Source organism: Leopardus geoffroyi, chromosome E2 (genome assembly GCF_018350155.1).
Source record: "Leopardus geoffroyi isolate Oge1 chromosome E2, O.geoffroyi_Oge1_pat1.0, whole genome shotgun sequence".
Taxonomy (NCBI): Eukaryota; Metazoa; Chordata; class Mammalia; order Carnivora; family Felidae; genus Leopardus; species Leopardus geoffroyi.
In genome coordinates this window covers 20,259,898-20,277,463 of record NC_059335.1, presented here as the reverse complement: position 1 = coordinate 20,277,463, position 17,566 = coordinate 20,259,898, and the positions used below count along the sequence as shown (strand labels likewise).

The 17,566-nt window shown below is 48.3% G+C and overlaps 2 protein-coding genes across 6 annotated transcripts in view; one reads left to right on the top strand and one right to left on the bottom strand.

Moving 5' to 3' along the window:
• Positions 1-11,114, top strand: part of TDRD12 (tudor domain containing 12) — a 72,115-nt gene extending 61,001 nt beyond the window's left edge. The window contains exons 27-32 of one of the 2 annotated variants that reach the window (XM_045442549.1): positions 5,570-5,679; positions 7,168-7,228; positions 7,317-7,430; positions 7,514-7,667; positions 7,752-7,821; positions 9,105-11,114. In XM_045442549.1, the coding sequence (XP_045298505.1) occupies positions 5,570-5,679; positions 7,168-7,228; positions 7,317-7,430; positions 7,514-7,667; positions 7,752-7,821; positions 9,105-9,196 (601 nt within the window). In that variant the 3' untranslated portion in view covers positions 9,197-11,114. Of the gene's footprint in view, positions 1-5,569; positions 5,680-7,167; positions 7,229-7,316; positions 7,431-7,513; positions 7,668-7,751; positions 7,822-9,104 lie in introns of those variants that run through there. The other variant, XM_045442551.1, reaches the window with a different exon arrangement.
• The window catches only part of SLC7A9 (solute carrier family 7 member 9), a 27,615-nt gene continuing 20,155 nt past the window's right edge, over positions 10,107-17,566 (bottom strand). Inside the window, exons 12-14 of one of the 4 annotated variants that reach the window (XM_045442555.1) lie at positions 13,615-13,789; positions 11,747-11,856; positions 10,107-11,633 (exon numbers count right to left, since the gene is read on the bottom strand). In XM_045442555.1, the coding sequence (XP_045298511.1) occupies positions 11,792-11,856; positions 13,615-13,789 (240 nt within the window). In that variant the 3' untranslated portion in view covers positions 10,107-11,633; positions 11,747-11,791. Of the gene's footprint in view, positions 11,857-13,614; positions 13,790-17,566 lie in introns of all 4 variants that reach the window. The other 3 variants (XM_045442557.1, XM_045442556.1, XM_045442554.1) reach the window with 3 other exon arrangements.

The window sequence follows — 17,566 nt, the reverse complement described above, 5'->3', positions numbered from 1 at the left end:
TTAAAAATCCATTTTTTTAAGGGCAGTTGCCACCTTCATTTCTATTCATCCTCTCCTTCATGAATAAAAGGACCAGTAATTTCTTTCCATCTTTTCCTAGTGTAGGGCTTTCTTTCCCTGTTTTTTTCAGAAGAAATAGATAAGCTTGACATTGTAGGGTGTAGTCTTTATTATAACCAAGATTAGAGACATAATCTGATTTTTTTTTTCAGATGGGCTTTAAAAAAATTTTTTTTTAATGTTTATTTACTTTTTGAGAGAGAGAAACAGAGTGTGATTGGGGGAGGGGCAGAGAAAGAGAGAGAGGGAGGGAGACACAGAATCTGAAGCAGGATCCAGGCTCTGCATTATCAGCACAGAGCTCAACGTGGGGCTCAAACCCACGAACCAGGAGATCGTGACCTGAGCTGAAGTCGGATGCTTAACTGACTGAGCCACCCAGGTTGCCCCAGGGCTTTTTTTTTTTTTTTTTAATGTTTGAGAGGGAGAACAGGTGCATGAGTGGGGGAGGGACAGGGAGGGAGGGAAAAAGAATCCCAAGCAGGCTCTGCCACATTGTCAGCACAGGGCCTATCATAGGGCTCAATCTCTCTCTCTGTCTCTCTCTCTCTCTCTCTCTCTCTCTCTCTCTCTCACACACACACACACACACACACACACACATACACACACACAAAGAAAGGAAAAACTGGAATTGTTGAGGCAGAGTTAAAGCTGCTGCCCAGTAGTGTTCCAGACTGGGAGGCCCAGTTTACACTTCCACAGGCAGAGGATGAGAGACTGTGGAAGTCACTGGGGAAGTACCTGGCACCCCCATGGGGAAGGATGGACTCATCAGGAAGAACGTTGCAGCCACCTGGTGGAAAAGTGGGCAGAAGACTGAGCACCTGAGCAGACACTTCACAACGTCTAACTAATGAATTGCTCAGTAATGAATATGTGAAAGGGTGCCCAAACTCCCTAGTCTTCACAGAAATGCAGATTAAAACCACGGTGTGATAATAGCACTTCATACCCCACCCCCCCAAGTGAGGGAAAGAAAGTACCAGGTGTTGGTTAGGCTGTGAAGTAACCAAAGGCTTTTAGAAACTTGACTAGAATGTTGTTATTACATCTAAAAAATTAACAGTCATTTCCAAAATTGCATGTGTTTCTTATTGTGTTAAAATATGCATAACAGAATTTCTCGGTTTTTTTTTTTTTAAGTTGTGAAATACACATAAAACCTGTCGTGCTCTTCTAAGCGTCCAGAAGTACATTCACAGGAATGTTACAGGAGGGCGGGAGAGACTCCGGTCCTGGCTTCCCAGTGGAAGAAAGGATCTCGCAAACAACAGACAGCAGAGGGATAGAGTTTATTGAGGGAAAGTACAAAGCTGTCAAAAGTGAGGGGTCCCGACTGGGGAGCCACCGAGGATTTTTGTCCCTGACTTTTTATTGGGACCTTATCAGAAAGTCTGTGAGACTCCTCTCCTGGCACCTAGTCCAGGCAGGTCTGGAATACCTTTTTCCCTTCCCCCCGCCCCCCAAATCCCACCGCCTCTTCAACCTCTCGCTTGCAGCTGCAGCCTGCCTCCGAGGGTCGAGGGTCGAGGGTCGCTGATCAACCCCTGCCTGATGTTAATGTTCCCTGCTCATAACCACCACCACCGTCCGCCTCCAGAACGTTTTCATCTCCCCGAACGGAAACCCTGTCCCCACGCAACTCTAACTCCCATCCCTGCCCCCACGGCCCCTGGAGACCTTCATTCTGCTTTCTGTTACTCGGCCTATTCTGGGCACCCCGTATCAATGGGACGATGCAACGTGGGGCCTTTCGTGTCTGGTTCAGCTCACCCCGTGTGAAGTTTCCAGGGCTCACCCACATTGCAGCACGTATCCGGATTTCTGTCCTTTCTAAGGCTGACGAATATTCCACTGTGTGGATAGACCCCATTTTGTTTGTCCTTTCATCTGTCAGTGGACGTTTGGCTGTTGTGAGTAGTGCTGCTGTGAACATGGCCGTACAAACCTCTGTTGAAGTCCCTGCTTTCACTTCTTCCTGGGATACACCCAGAAGTGGCATTGCTGGATCATACTGTAATTCCGTGGTTCATTTTCTTCAACTGCCGAACTGTTTCCCACACAGCTGCTCCACTTGACGTTCCCAGCAGCGATGCACGAAGGTTCCCGTTTTCTCCAAATCCTTGCCTAGAAATTAGCCCAAGGTGAAGGCTTGAGGTCTCCTCAGGACGTTTCTGAACACGCATCTTGCTTCGGTATGCGTGTGGCTTTCTGCCCCTGAGTGCACTGGTTGTGAATGTCCTGATTTCCTAGTGTCACCCAGCTTCTCCTCTGGGCCTTAGGTGGTCTGTGGTCTGCTGGGTCCCTGATCCCTTCCCCTCAGCGTCTGTGGGCTTGTGGTCTCCTTTTCTGAGCAGTGCCGGCCATGTTCCGTCTGTGTTCCAAGTTTGGTCCTTCAGGTCCCCCACCGGACAGGTCAGAGTGGACCACACAGTAATCTGTGAGTCAAGTCTGCCCTGTTACCTCTGGTTTAAGGTGGGGATGGGAATCGGGCTGCTGCTTGCCCAAAGCAAGACCACCACACTGTGGCGGGTGGGCCAAGGGCTGGTTGAAATGCCAAAGGCCCTTCCTCCGGTTTTGAAGCTGGCTTTTTCTTCATCGGGCATTTGCTTTGTTGCTGTCAACCTTTGGGTGTTAGCTCCTGGAAAGTTGGTTCCAACAGCACCTGGTGGTGCTTTCAGGGCTTCTGTGGGGAGATGGGAGGCTGGCGCTTCCTTGCCCACCATTTTGTTCTGCATGTCTTCTGGTGGCAAGGCGCGGGAATATTTCTTCAATCTGATTTTGTTTCCAGTTCGCCTAATTAACAGATAATTACTCTTAACTGAATTACCATTGGGCCACTTGAAGCTTTAAAATTCATTCCGTAAATTTTTATTGTCTACTGGGGATACAGCGAACAGATGAAGGGCCATCTTGTGTTTTAATAGAGCAAAACAGACCATAAGCAGGTTCCAGAGATACATCGATGGTGACAGGTGAGAGGCAGCAAATGAGCACTGAAAGGAAGTTAGGGTGGCTGTGGGCTGAGGAGGGTGAGCAGTGGCCCAGCCACTGGCCAGGACAGTCCTCCTGAGGGCATAGAGAGGGCTCCATCATCTCGTGATTCTGGGAACAGGGAGGAAGGTGCAGCGACTAGAGCAGAAATGCGGCAGGGTGGGGGACCGTAGGTGCTGAGCGGCCCTGGGACGTGATCTTGTGGCCAGTGTCAAGGACTGGGCTCCCGCTCTAAGGAGGCAGAGCCATGAGAAGGTTTTGAGCAGAGGGATGATTTAATCAAAAGATCCCTGGCACCGGTGTTGAGGATAGGCTGGGGTGAGGGACGAAGGCTGTGCTGGGAGTTCAGGACAGGGTGACACTGGCTTGGGCGAGGGTGGCTGTGTGGAGGTGGTGAGAAGTGGCTGCTTTCTGGGTATATTTGTAGTGAGTGTGTGGCCTCACGGAGCCTTGTTGACAGGTCCTGGGTACTGAGAGCCCGAAGGAGCGAGCGCTGAGCCCTGGGGCCCAGTGTTGAGAGGTGGGGGCCTATGGGGACACCAGAATGGAGCCTGAGAAGGAGCAGCAGCAGGGTAGGAGGAGGCCTGGGAGAGCGAACACCCAGACGGCATGTGAGGGAGGTGTCTCAGAGCAGGAGCCGTGAGCCTGCCAGATGCTGCCAGGAGGCCCGAGGAGTGAGCACAGGAAGCTGGCCATGGGGGTGGCCGTGCGGCTGCCGGTGACCTGGGAGGACTCCTGCTGACTGATGAATGCAGGAGAATTTGAAAGAACATGGCAAAGGTTAAAATACTTCACCGTCTGAGGTTGGTAGTTTTTATCTTAACGAATTGGGTGCCCTGAGATCAGGATACATGTCAGTTTCTATACACTTTCAGGAAGCAAAAAATGCTCCATGCTTGCTTATAAGATATTCTTCTAAAAACAGACACTGCATTAGAGTTTAGCAGATTTAATGAAAACAAGGCTTGATCACTTCTGTGAAACACAGCAACTCCTGAGCCCCAGCTCTGTTCTCCGCTTGGCCCTCTGTACTCTGATTGTGTGGTTGTGCAGGAGTCTTGCCCACCTGTGACCACACACATAAGGCGGAAGTGCAGAGGACCGCGAACTAGGTTCTACAGATGGACCTGCCCAGGAGAGACTCCATTTCAGGAGCCGAATGGTGCCATTCTTACAGCAGGTTGGGAAAGAGGACAGATCTTGGGGATGTAAAAGATCTGCAAGCCATAGGGCTTGACAGACATAGGGAGTGTGGTTCTGTAGTTCTGAGCCCTGGGGGTGGGAGGGTATTGGCATGGCGGACAGTTCCAGGGTGCTTCCCAGAGAGCATCTAGCTCTGGAGGGGGAGATACTGAGTTGGTTTGGGACATGTTAAGTTTAAGGGTTATCAACAGCAAAAGCCTGGAGCTCAGGAAAGCAGCTGGGAAGACTAGTCTGCTGGTATTAGAGGAGAGTCACAACTGGGAAAGTGTGTGATGAGGAGGGACGGAGCCCCAGCAGGTGAGGGTCTGGTGAAGGAGAGGAGAGCCCCGGTGGCATTAGGGTGGGTGATGGAGGGCCCGGTGCTGCACGGTGCGGGGGACGAGGCCTGAGGAGGGGTCCCTGCCTGGCTGGTTGGAACACAGATGTGCGTTCACCATTTGGGGGGTGCCGTTCACAGGCTTCATGTGCGTCAACAAGAAGTCCCCTTGGAGAGACACATGCACACTCCCCACACCATGGATGTGTGTGTGTGCACACGTGTTTGTATAGTTTAGTATGGTTTGCTCCTTTAGGCTGGGATTCTCTCTAAAACAATGCATAAAAAATGAATTACGTTGTCACCCATGAGGAAGGCAGCGGGATGGCTGGGGAACAGGGATGAAAGAGATTTTTCACTGTAGACCTTTTTATTTATTTCAAAATATTGAACTGCATGAATGTGGTTACCTGCTCAAAAAATGTAAACAACTTAAAAACGTTTTAATTTTAAATTGTACCGATATGGAGTAATCTATCTCTAGTTAATTGGATAACGGGCAGAAGAGTGAATTTAATAGGATCCCATATCATTAAATGGTGTGTGTGTGTGTGTGTGTGTGTGTGTGTGTGTTTTAGATACAGATGGCAATATTTGCTTATTTATGCAAAGAATGTTTCTAGACAGAGACCAACACTGGTAAGGGGATGTCTCAGGGAGGAGAAGGGGCTGAGGGACTAGGGCAGGGAGCAGAGATGGCTTTTACTTCCTGCCCTTTTAACTCCTTTGCTGAATGAGTTACTGCATTTATCTGACAGTCTCTGTGGATCGCCTGCTCTGTGCTCGCTGCAAGGTGGGCGGCAGGGAGCAGACCTGGCAGCTCCGCCCTCCATCCGGAAAGGGGCCCTAAGCTGTGTGCAGGTCTGACTTGTGGCAGTAGGCACCTCACAGTCATTTGCCGCCTGCCTTCCTCCTCTTGCTGGGGGGATCCTGGAGAGGGCTAGAGTCTGCTCTCTTTCCATCCCGGAGCTGACCTTCACCTCCTCCGTCCAGGGCGCCTTCTTCAGCAGAAGATGCTGCTTGTCTGCAGAGCGCGCGGCAAGAGGACAGGGGCTCGGGAGGAGGTGCTGACTCCGAGACAAAGCCAGAAAGCCAAAAGCACGGTTGGTGATTTAAAACATGGCTGACTTAAAATCATGAAAGCTTGGAAATTTCACAACGTTGAGGCTATCCACTTTTAGATGAATTATATAGAAGGTGACATAAACTGCTGTTATCTAAATTCCTATTTTTGACAGTTCAACCTCCAATGGTTTTATTTTTCAAATGGGACTTTTTTTTTTTTTTTTTTTTTTTTTAAAGAGAGAGCGTGAGCTGAGGACAGGGGCAGGGGGAGAGAGAGAATCTTAAGCAGGCTTCACGCTCAGCGCAAAGCCCAGTGCCGGGCTCCATCCCATGAGCCTGGCGTCATGACCTAAGCTGAAATCAACAGTCTGACACTCAACCAAAAGAGCCACCCAGGAGCCCCCCCCCAACGTTTTTTTAATAACTTTTTCCTTTTTGTTAATTGAGGTATAATAACGTTCATCCAGTAAAGTACACAGCTCATCAGAATTACTTAACGTGTGTATACGTCCATTGACCGCACCCAGATGAAGCTGTCGAACATTTCCAGAAGCCCAGGAATCTCCCTCATGCCTCTTCCCCACCTGAAACCCTTCCCGGAAACCATTGTCCTGACTTCTGTCACCACCAGTTTCGCTGAGTTAGAAGCACAGAGTGTATACTCCTGTGGCTTTCTCACTCAGCATCCTATCTGTGGGATTCATCTAGATTATCACGAGGAGTGGTGATACTTTCTTGCTGCTGAGTTGTATTCTATGATATGAATATACCACAACTTAATTGTTTACCTATTGATAGACACTGAGGCTGTTTTCAGTTTTTGGCTGTTATTAAAGCTGCTGTGAACATTCTTGCTCAAGTCTTCGGATGGAAGATTCAAGTGTTTTAGACTTAGAAGTTCAAATGGCATTGTTTCAGAAGGTGTTGTGTTTAGCACTGGTTCCTCGTGTATACTGGCTACAGATGACTTCCCATGTGGCGGGCATCTTTGGTCCCAGCAGGGCACGGTAGCCCCAGAGAAGCCTATGGCTGCAGCAATAATGCCACTCCTTTTCAGAGTAACTTTCCTTTCCTGATTGGTTTTTTTTTTTTAATTTTTTTTAACATTTACTTATTTTTGAGAGCACAAGTGGGGAGGGGCAGAGAGATAGGGTGACACAGAATCTGAAGCAGGCTACAGGCTCTGGAGCTCTGTCACCGCAGAGCCCAGTGTGGGGCTCGAACCCACAAACTGTGAGATCATGATCTGAGCTGAAGTCGGACCCTTAACCGACTGAGCCATCCAGGCCCCCCCTGATTGTTTTTTGTATAGTATTTGTCAGAGCCCATTTTTATTAGTTCTACTAAGTGTTGTGCATTTTAATTTTTTCTAATTATTCTTTGCAAGCGGATACTTGAGTTACTGTGGAATTTGTGCTCTTCAGTTCTCAGCTAAAAGTTGCAGGAAGTGGGAAAAGTACATATGGGTATGTAGATTATACAGTTGCGTATAAATAACTTATTGGAACATTTGACCTTCTGCCCAGAAACTCTACCTGAAAACACGAGAGACTCTTCTCTTAACAAAACCACAGAACCTCTGCAAAGGTATGTCCATCCACCGTTGGAGTTGTCTTCCCTCCCTGCCTTGTGAGTAAATAGTGATGCGTGTGTAAGTCTTTTTCTTCTCTCTTAGCTTCCACCCACAAATCAGATGGTTCCAAAAAGACGACGTGGTCATACTGAAGATAAGAATAAGGAACGTAAAGGATTACAACTGTAAATATTTCAGAGATAGAGTCGTGTTCAGGTAGGTTCATGTGTGTCTTATAAAGGACACTAGAAATCACTTCTAACACGTGAGAAGACCGACCTCTCCTTCTGCAAACCTAGTGCCTGGGCGGGAGAGAAATTTTACGTGGCCGATATGGAGCTGCAGGCCAACATAGTAAGAGACGGCTGCAAATGCACGATTACAGACGAGGAACCTGTCATCACTCTCGCGAAGGAGAGAAAGGAGCCTTGGGGCAGCTTACTCAAACAGAGGGTGAGTGCACATTGGCCCCGGCTGCTCTCAGCACCCCGAGCGTCACCTGTCCTCTCACTTACCGTCACCTCTTCTGTTGAACAGAATCCTAATGTGGCTTTCGATTTCGATCACTGGGACGAACGTGAAGAAGAGGAGAGCCCCTTCCCCAAGGGTAAGATGGGGTGCACCCCTTCCTGGGGAGGGGCAGGTGCTGAACGCCACGGGGCGCACCTGATCACGCCGCTGGCTTGAGGACTGAGGCCTTGGTGGGAATCAGTCGTTAACAGGAAGCCCTTAGGAATTCGTTTCCCCCTTGTGGTCGATCTTGGTGCTAAATGTTCTGGTTTGAGGAAGCATCAGCTCTTAATTATAAGCATACCTTCTTATAACACTTGTGCACATCTTCCCAGGAGAGTAATTTATTTATAAGCAGGCCAGTTTTACCTGTTCATTTCTTGCCTATTTCTTCACTGTTTAGTGAAAATCTGAAATAAGTTATTAAAAATAGAACTACCCTACAACCCAGCAATTGCACTACTAGGTATTTACCCAAAGGATACAAAAATACCGATTCAAAGGCTCACAGGCACCCCAGCATTTATGGCGGCATTATTAACAACAGCCAAATTATGGAAAGAGCTCAAATGTCCACTGACCGATGAGTGGTATATATATATATATATATATATATATACAATGGAGTATTATTTGGCAATCAAGAAGAATGAAATGTTGCCATTTGCAATAACATAGATGGGACTAGAGTGTATTATGCTAAGCAAAATAATTAGAGAAAGACAAATATATGATTTCACTCATGGAATTTAAGAAACAAAACAGATGAACATAGGGGAAGGGAAGGGAAAATAAGATAAAAAGAGAGAGGGAGGCAAACCATAAAACAAATACAGAGAACAAACTGAGGGTTGATGGAAGGAGGTGGGCGGGGGGATGGGTTAAATGGGGGATGGGCATTAAGGAGGGCACTTGTTGGGATGAGCACTGGGTGTTATATGTACGTGATGAATCACTAGATTCTACTTTTTTTTTTTTATGTTTATTTTTGAGAGAGGGAGAGAGAGAGAGAGTGTGAGCAGGGGAGGGGCAGAGAGAGAGGGAGACACAGAATGTGAAGCAGGCTCCAGGCTCTGAGCTGTCAGCACGGGGCTGACAGCAATGCGGGGCTTGAACTCACAAGCTGCGAGATCATGACCTGAGCCACAGTCAGACTCTGAACCCACTGAGCCACCCAGGAGCCCCACTAGATTCTACTTCTAAACCATTATTACACTTGGATTTCAATAAAATTTAAAAATTAAAATAAGTTGCAAAATAGCGCTCTAGAACCTAAGGGACTTTTTTTTTTCTACATTGGCCAAAATAATGGTGGGGCTGGGGAAGGGAGATTTGCTAATCAGCCTGTAGTTAAAAGGTTTTCAATAATATCTCTTATAGTTGTGAATTGTAAAAACCTGCCCTCGAAGGTGGCAGAGGTGGCTGAGAGCAGTGACGGGACATCGGAGGATGACGGAAGTGAGAGTGAATGAGCAGAGTCAGACCCAGAAGGGTGGCCGGAACCGCACAGAGATGGACACACCGTGTGGCTGGGATTTCAGAAAACAAGCCGTCACGGCCAACCTGTCCTTGACTCAAGGATAAATTAGGACCTAGTGTCATCCTGTGCATTGGGATTGGGTGTTGGTGAGAGATGGGCTGCATGGGCTCTGGGGGAGGGGGGGCGGGCACTGCTGTCACTCGGGCCCAGCCTCCTCCTGAGCCATCCAACCCACACTGGTCACACGCAGCCCGTCCTAACACTCGCCTTGAATGATGGGGAGCATGGTGTGCATTTGAGGGATGAATTGTACTTTCTGGAGCTAGTCTGTTTGCGTTTTCGTGTAGACCTGTTTTGTACATTGCTAAAAACCTGGTGTCCTGCATAGAAATTGAGGTTTCCAGCTTACAAAGTCATGCTCAGCACTGCCTAACAGAGCTTTCAGCCATGAGCTAGTTGGGATTCAGCAAAACTCGGAGTGAAACTCTAGGATAGACCAAGGGTAAAAGCGGGGTGGCCTCGGCAACTCCCAGCCGGACCTAGGGCTTTCTAGAGGAAAAGCTACGGCTTCTGAAGAACCACCTGGGCTGCAGAGTCCTGGGCGAATGGGCCAGAGGTTTGTCTTTAGTGGAATCTGGAAAGGACCTGTGGGGCCTTAGAGGTGACCCTCAGGACAGCTGGGTGTGAGGAGCCAGGACATTCACGATGCCATCCTGGGGTGGGGTTGCAGCCTGCAGGGTCGCGAGGTTCCCGGAGGAAGGTGTCCTGTCACCACCTGACTGTGGGGGCGCCCTGAGCCTGATGCCCGCGCCAACTGGGAGAGTTAGAAAGGAACAGAATGTGAGCCCCACGCACGGCTTTGCTGTGCCTCGAAGCAGGAAAGAACAGGGATAGAACATGACTGTCGTGACTGTCCCCAAGATTTTTATTCTTAGTGTACGTCAGAAAGCACAGGTGTCCACGTTTGTGTTTGTCCCAGGTACATAAGCCACCTCTGGAACGATAGGTAAACTCTGTCATCAGGCTGTCCCGTGAGTAGGTTTGGATCACGCTCTGGCTCTCAGTTTCCTCATCTGTAGAATAAGACATTCTGCTCATGGTGTGGCCTGCCCTTGCTTCGGGCATTGCCCCAGCACGCTGCCGGGCAGGGGCCTCTGTTCCGCGCAGCACCTCGGTGATGGAGGTCAGACCCCTGCCCGCTGCGGGGAGCGCACCCTTGCTGCTGCCGTGACTCCCGTGGGTTGACCGGCAGGTGTCACGTGGACACATGCGGTACAGTGGTGATTGTCCTTTTTCTTCACTAAATTGTGCAGGCTCTTCAGGAAGTAGGAAGTCCTGGTCTTTGCTGGCAAAGGTTTTGTAATGTCCTCAGCAGGTGTCGGTTTCTGTAAATAGAAATTTTGCTCCCACTGGGGGAGCCTTTGGACTGGTGGCCGGGCCTCCTGAGCTGCACTGGCTTTTCTTGTGATTGTTGGCCACCCGCCGTTGATGCTCGCTTGTAATCACTCTCTTTTGTAAAACGTAGCCCATAATAAGAGCAAGTAATAGAACTGCATAAATGGAGGGGGGTGGGTTCTGGTTCTCTCGAGTCGTTCACAAACAGCCAAAGGGAAATGGCGGGGGAGCAGGGCTGTAGGTTTCAATCTTGCCTTCTTTTTTCAGACATTGAAATGTACTACCTGAAGTCCTGGATAACATTCTGTAGGATGTAGGCACCGACTTGTGAAATGTAAACAATGACCGTTTTTTTTTGTTCTATTAATACATATGGATTTCACGTTTGGGGAAGATTTCCGAAATGCAAAGTGAAAGTGCTTTTGTCTCTATGCTTCTAAAATTGCTCTCATACTTAGTCGTGGTGTGAATATTTTTTGTAGTATATCAATAAAATTTCAGCGTTTTCACAGAAATGCCATTTTACGTTTTTTTAGACAGTGTTTTCCCTGAGTGCCGAATGCAAACTAGAATTGTATTCATCACCCTTTCTGGTTTGACCAGAGTGTCTGTGAGGGCTGAGGTGGGGCCTGTCCTGGGCACCAGGCTGCGGATGGTTCTGGATGGTCCGTCTTGCAGTGGGGGCCTCGACATTCAGCCTGGGATAGACCTGCCTCGGACACGGGGGTGCGGTACTTCTGGGAGCGGCGAGGGTGGGCAGTAAAACATCTGTACTTCAGTGTGTTAAAAATCTGTTTCGATCAGAGCAAAACGTGTGTGTATTTTTACACACCTTAGTGGTCCCTGGTTTAAAGAGTGCCCTTTATTTAAGTAGATGTGACGTGCCTCCCCCCGCTGAAGCGTCACAGTCGTAAGGTGGTAGTTTTCACTGAGCCCTCGGCTGGCCGCCAGCCTTCAGTTAGGTTGCATCTTCACTGCTAACTTCGGCAAATCCCTGTCCGTTCTCTCTAGAACCCCCACCCAGAGAACTGAGGCTATGGAAACATAACAGCGTTATGAACACCTGAATACGTGTTTTTTGTTTTTGTTTTTTTTTTTTTTTCCTTGAGGAAGACACCTGGTAGAAATAACCACAAATACCGCTTACACAAATCCGTCGCAGCTTGGACTTGGCTCCGGGAGGCCGGGCTTGCTACTCTGGAGCTTCCTCTGGCGGCACGACCTCCATCAGCATCTGAAGGTGCATGGTGACGGGCTCTGGAGCAAAAGCCAGTCAACAAGTGCGGTCAGAGGGGCGCAGAAATCTGGCTCCCGCCCCCTGGGGCCGTGTCCTCCGTTCGAGCTGCGCTCAGGGTTCAGGGGCCCGAGGGGCTCAGAACCATCCTGGGAGCCACAGTGGCTCTTTGGAGGTAAGTTACTTCCCGGAAAAGCATTGGGAACCTGCTATTTTATTGCCACCAAACACCGTCCTCTACAGGGAAGATCTGCAGGACTCGTGTGTACATATTTAACTACCACTGACCGAGAGTTGAATATGTGGCTGGAAGGCACCGGGCCTGCATCTTGCCTAAAATCCAGATAGTTTCTTCTTTCCACCTCCTCAAGCCCAGCTTCCTACCAGTTTTTGCAGGGAGCGGGTGGAGTAAGTTTTCTAAAGCTGAGAGGTAAGCCCTGCTCTGTCCCTGTAGGTTGTAAGTCGTCCTGGCTAGATTCTCTGTCGGGACGATCAGATCTGAATTCATGCTCGGAGGCCTGGGGAAAACGGCTGTCCTCACAGTAACCACCGGACTTTCCTGTCTCTAGTCGCGTGCCTGCAGCCCTTTCAGCTTCGGGCTTCGATCAGAGGAAAGAGGTTGTGCGGTGGGGAGAGCTGCCTCCGGAAAGGAAAATGTCCCCGGTAGAAACAATAAAGCCGAATTTTGGGTTTGGTTTCACTTTGCTAATCAACATGAAACAGATTCGCTCTTGCTGTAACACCTATGTCAGGTTTCCCAGGTGAGGCAGTGCCCGGGCTGGGGAGCGGCCCCTGGAAAGTCCAGGGTCAACCTCACCGCCTCGCAGTTGGGTTTTGCTTTCTTACCTCGTACGTCTCCCTGAGTCGCACGAAAGGAAGTAAAACCAGATAGGAGTGCCTGCAGGGACGGCTGTCCTTCCCTGCTTTCCTGCTCGGACAAGCTGAGGGAGAAGGGGCCTGTTTTCGTCACATCTACTCTATGGATACTAGGTGGCTGTTGCATAGACCTGGAGTGAAACTGCACAGCCCAATTCCCGCCTTCTAGAAACAGTACAGGGAGCGGGGGACCGAGAAAGGGCTGTCAGAGGTAGAGGACCCTTGACAGGCGAGGGTGCTGGGGGCTGGCTCCCTGTGGTTGAATCTGCAGCACAGGATGTGACGCTGTGAGTGTCCCCCCGCCCCCCCAGGTGCACTGCACGCAGAGGCCCCTTGATGTACTTGGTACCACGACTTTGTTTTTCCAAAGTGAAAGTGGTTAACGTAGCTATGCTTCCTAACAATTGCCCTAAAGCAGCTGAGGGGCCAGGATGGCTGAGTGGTGAGTGAGAGCTGTGGCTCCGGCATTGGAAGGCTCAGGCCCTCGTCCCGACTCTGTCACGTTCTGGGTGTCTCGGGGGTGCTGCTGAGCCTCAGATGGTGTCTGTGTTTCAGGCGAAAGAAAGTGGGGCTCTGGAGGTTGGATGCACAACGATGTGAATACACTTATCCGTACTGAAGCCTACACTTAAAAACCATTAGGATGGTCAGTGTTATGTGTACTTTACGGTGGAGAATAAGAAAAGCAGATGGTGATGTCCCTTCCTACTTGTTACAGTAATTGATGGGGACAAGGGACGAGGCCACGGGTGGACCCCAGAGGTGTCACACTGAGAGGATGAAATTTGCTAGCTGCCTGAGATCCTGCGATAAGAAAGTCGGTAGGACCAGGACAGGTGAGGTGTGGGACGCTGTGCCTGTCTGCGCCTCGCCAACAGCACGACAGTCCCCGTGTTGGTACTTACTTAAGATTTTCTGAGCCCATCCAAACTTATAGTGGACAAAAAGGAAGTAAAATATAAGGCCGCTCAGTATAAATAACACACAGTAGAGATATTCCCACGCGGGTTCGCTGATGATTGGGGCCAAAACCAAAAACACGGAGACGAGAGTCACCAAGATGGGGATGAAAATGGGCACCTGCAGGCGAGACAACATGGAGTCATGACTTGACCACGTGCACTCCTGTCCTTCCCGAAAGTTTTCATTCAAAACAAAACACTTAGTGGGAAAGAATGTAATGAACTCTGTGTGCCCCTCCTCCAATTTCAGTAATTTTAATTCCCCCCTCCCCCGCCCCCTCCCCCCGCTCCGCCTCTCCCTGAAAGTTCTCTGCACGCTGGTAGTTGGGTCTGGAGGCAAGAATCCTTGGTCGTTGGAACGGCAGCGCTTCCTTTCCTAAACCCATCATGAGGCCCTTAATGTCTCATTGTCCCACTTCTGAATTGCCAGGGTCAGTCAGTGGCTTCAGGGGCAGGAGAGGAAGCCAGTGCCACTGGGTCTGGATTCCTCCATTTCTCCAGGGAACGGTTTTCTTTTAGTAGGAAATGGCGTTTAGAAACCATAATCTGAGGGTTGGAGTACTCCTTGTTCTTTTACAGAGAACAGAACATTTTTTTTTTTCAAGACGGAAAAATTCACAAGTTCACACTGCTATTTCCAATTCAAAGGTAAGATTTCATTTTTTCCTTTAGACTTGCTTTTCTTAACGCTTCTGAAAATCTTGTTCCTTCAATGGCTTTAGCATAGTTGCTTGCTTTGTCCTACAACGTGCCTGTAACAAATATGCGAAGTAACTGTACCAGTCCTATATTCAGACCACTACTGTAAGTGGTGCTATGAAGTGTAAGATGTCCTGTAGTTCTTTTTAACCTCAGAGTATAACCCACAGGGAGATTCATTCAAAATACCGCACTTAGTTTTTCTCCGGGTGCTTTTGTCGTTTACTTGTCACAGAGTAAGGTTTCTTGATTTGTTTTCAGTTTTGAGGGATTTTTTTTTCCCTTCTAAATTTTAAAATATTATAACTTAATGAAATAAGCCATACAGAGAAAGACAGACACCATATGTTTTCACTTTTATGTGGATCCTGAGAAACTTAACAGAAACCCATGGGGCAGGGGAAGGAAAAAAAAAAAAAAAGAGGTTAGAGTGGGAGAGAGCCAAAGCATAAGAGACTCTTAAAAACTGAGAACAGGGGCGCCTGGGTGGCGCAGTCGGTTAAGCGTCCGACTTCAGCCAGGTCACGATCTCGCGGTCCGTGAGTTCGAGCCCCGCATCAGGCTCTGGGCTGATGGCTCAGAACCTGGAGCCTGTTTCCGATTCTGTGTCTCCCTCTCTCTCTCTGCCCCTCCCCCGTTCATGCTCTGTCTCTCTCTGTCCCAAAAATAAATAAACGTTGAAAAAAAAAAAAACAAAAACAAACTGAGAACAAACTGAGGGTTGATGGGGGGTGGGAGGGTTGGTGATGGGTATTGAAGAGGGCATTTTTTGGGATGAGCACTGGGTGTTGTATGGAACCACTTTGACAATTTCATAAAAAAAATATAACTTAAAATTTCTTATCAGTTTTGCTTTATTCTTTCTTTCTTTCTTTCTTTCTTTTTTTTTTTTAAGATTTTAAGTAAGCTCTACACCCAATGTGAGGCTTGAACTCATGACCCCAAGATCGGGAGTGGCGTGCTCCACTGACTGAGTCAGCCAGGTGCCCCTGACCTATTTCTTTTTGAAATACACACACATAGAAGTGCAACCATACATGCACATGTTCATCTTCCACTGCCCCCAGATAAAAGATACCAAACATATAAACGATAGTTTTGCACTTTGCTTTTTTCTTTTCTTTTTTTTTGAAGTTTACTTATTTATTTTGAGAGAGTGTGAGTGGAGGAGGGGCAAAGAGGGGGAGAGCGAGAATCCCAAGCAGCCTCCCCGATGCCAACACAGAGCCTGACACGTAGCTCGAAATCACGAACTGTGAGATCGTGACCTGAGACTCACCCACGGGGCGCCTGGGTGGCTCAGTCGGTTGAGCATCCAACTTCAGCTCAAGTCGCGATCTCGAGGTTCGTTGAGTACGAGCCCCACGTGGGGCCCTGCACTGACAGCTCAGAGCCTGGAGCCTGCTTCAGGTTGTGTATCTCCCTTTCTCTCTGCCCCTCCCCTGCTTGTGCTGGGTGTGTGTGTCTCTCTCTCAAAAATAAATAAAAATAAACGACTGAGCCACCCAGGCGCCCCAGCACTTGGCTTTTTTTCTATTAATATGTTGCAGAGATAGGGCCATAGTAATACCATAGTAATACCTAGTAAAAAATACCCATTTTTAACTGCTGCATACCACTCTGGTTCGTGGAGGTGTCACAATCTATTCAACCGGTCTCCCATTGATTGACTCCTGGGTTGTGCTGAACCTTTTGCCGCAGTAAGTAATCTTGTGTATATTTCATATTTTTGCCCATTTCACCTTGGGGTAGATTACTTCAAAATGGGGTGTCCGGGTGAAAAGGTAAGTGCAAATGTGCTACACCACTTGTATGCCGGCAGCCATGTGCGAGCGGGCTGCTCCCCGAGGAGTGTGGCCAGAGCGTGGGGTGTCTGCCCGACTGATGGGCAACCAGAGCTGTGGTCTGCGTTCTCTTACTGGCGGGAGGTGGAGCTGGTTGGGGTTCGTTTGCTTCATCTTTAAGTATCATTGTAAGTGCTCTCTGAACTGTCTTTTCGTATCTGTTGTTTGTTGATATGTTTTGTCCATTTCAGATGTGGGTGATTCCCGTCCCAATCGTAGGAACTCTTTAAATTAAGGGTATTAGCCCCCTTTCTTTTTGTGATATCAGTGCAGTTATTTTCCCCATCTGCTATGTATACGTGTTTTAAAATTCCCTCTCTTTTTTTCAATGCATACATTTTGATTTTGTTCGGGTTTTGTTTTTCCATTTTTTCCTTTTCATTTCTGGATTTCGAGTCCTAGGAAAGATTTCGCCCATTCTTGGATGACAAAGCAATTTACATAATTTAGATTTTCTTCATAGGCACCATCATGTTTAAATTTTAGAATCTTTATATTTCAATATCCTCTTCTCTGTTTTGCTGGCTGTTCATCTTGCTTCTTCAGTGTGACCTTTGTAATCAACTCCTCTAACTCTAGAAAAAAGATCTGATGGATCATGACCTCATTAAATGTCTAAGTTAGGGGCGCCTGGGTGGCTCATTCGGTTGAGTGTCTGACTTTGGCTCAGGTCATGATCTTGCTTGCGTCCACGGGCTCGAGCCCCACATGGGGCTCTTGCGCTGACAGCTCGGAGCCTGGAGCCTGCTTCAGATTCTGTGTCTCCCTCTCTCTCTGCCCCTCCCCTGCTAGCACTCTGTCTCTCTCTCAAAATGTTAAAAAAAAAATTTTTTTTTTAATGTCTACATTAAAAAACAGTGACATCTTTAGGATACTGATTTTTCCTAACTCAGAACACGTGTGAATTTTCCTTTGTTAAGGTGACCTTTTCCATCTTTCAGAAGAGGCCTCCCCTCTGAGGTTACGACTAGGCACTCGCGAATTAATGTGTTTGGGGGAATGAAGTGCACTCATGATCTTTTAAGTGGATGCCATTTTTATAAAAAGCCTATTGATTTCAGTGTGTTTATTTTACGTCTCACTACTTGACCATATTTCCGTGTAGTTTTTTCTTTAATCCTTTTGGATTTTCCAGAGGCACGATGTGGTGTCTTGGGAAGGAGGAAGTCCGAGACTTTAGAAAGGCTTTCCTAGCTCTGCCACTCCGAGTTGCCTTCTCGTCTCATTGCCTTGTTACTGTCTTCAAACCGAGCTAAATGACAGCAGACATGGAAGGCGCCTGTGCCTCGCTTCAGCAGGGACCTCTGTAGTGTCTGTCACCTTCTCAATTAAAACAGCTGTTAGCATTTTGC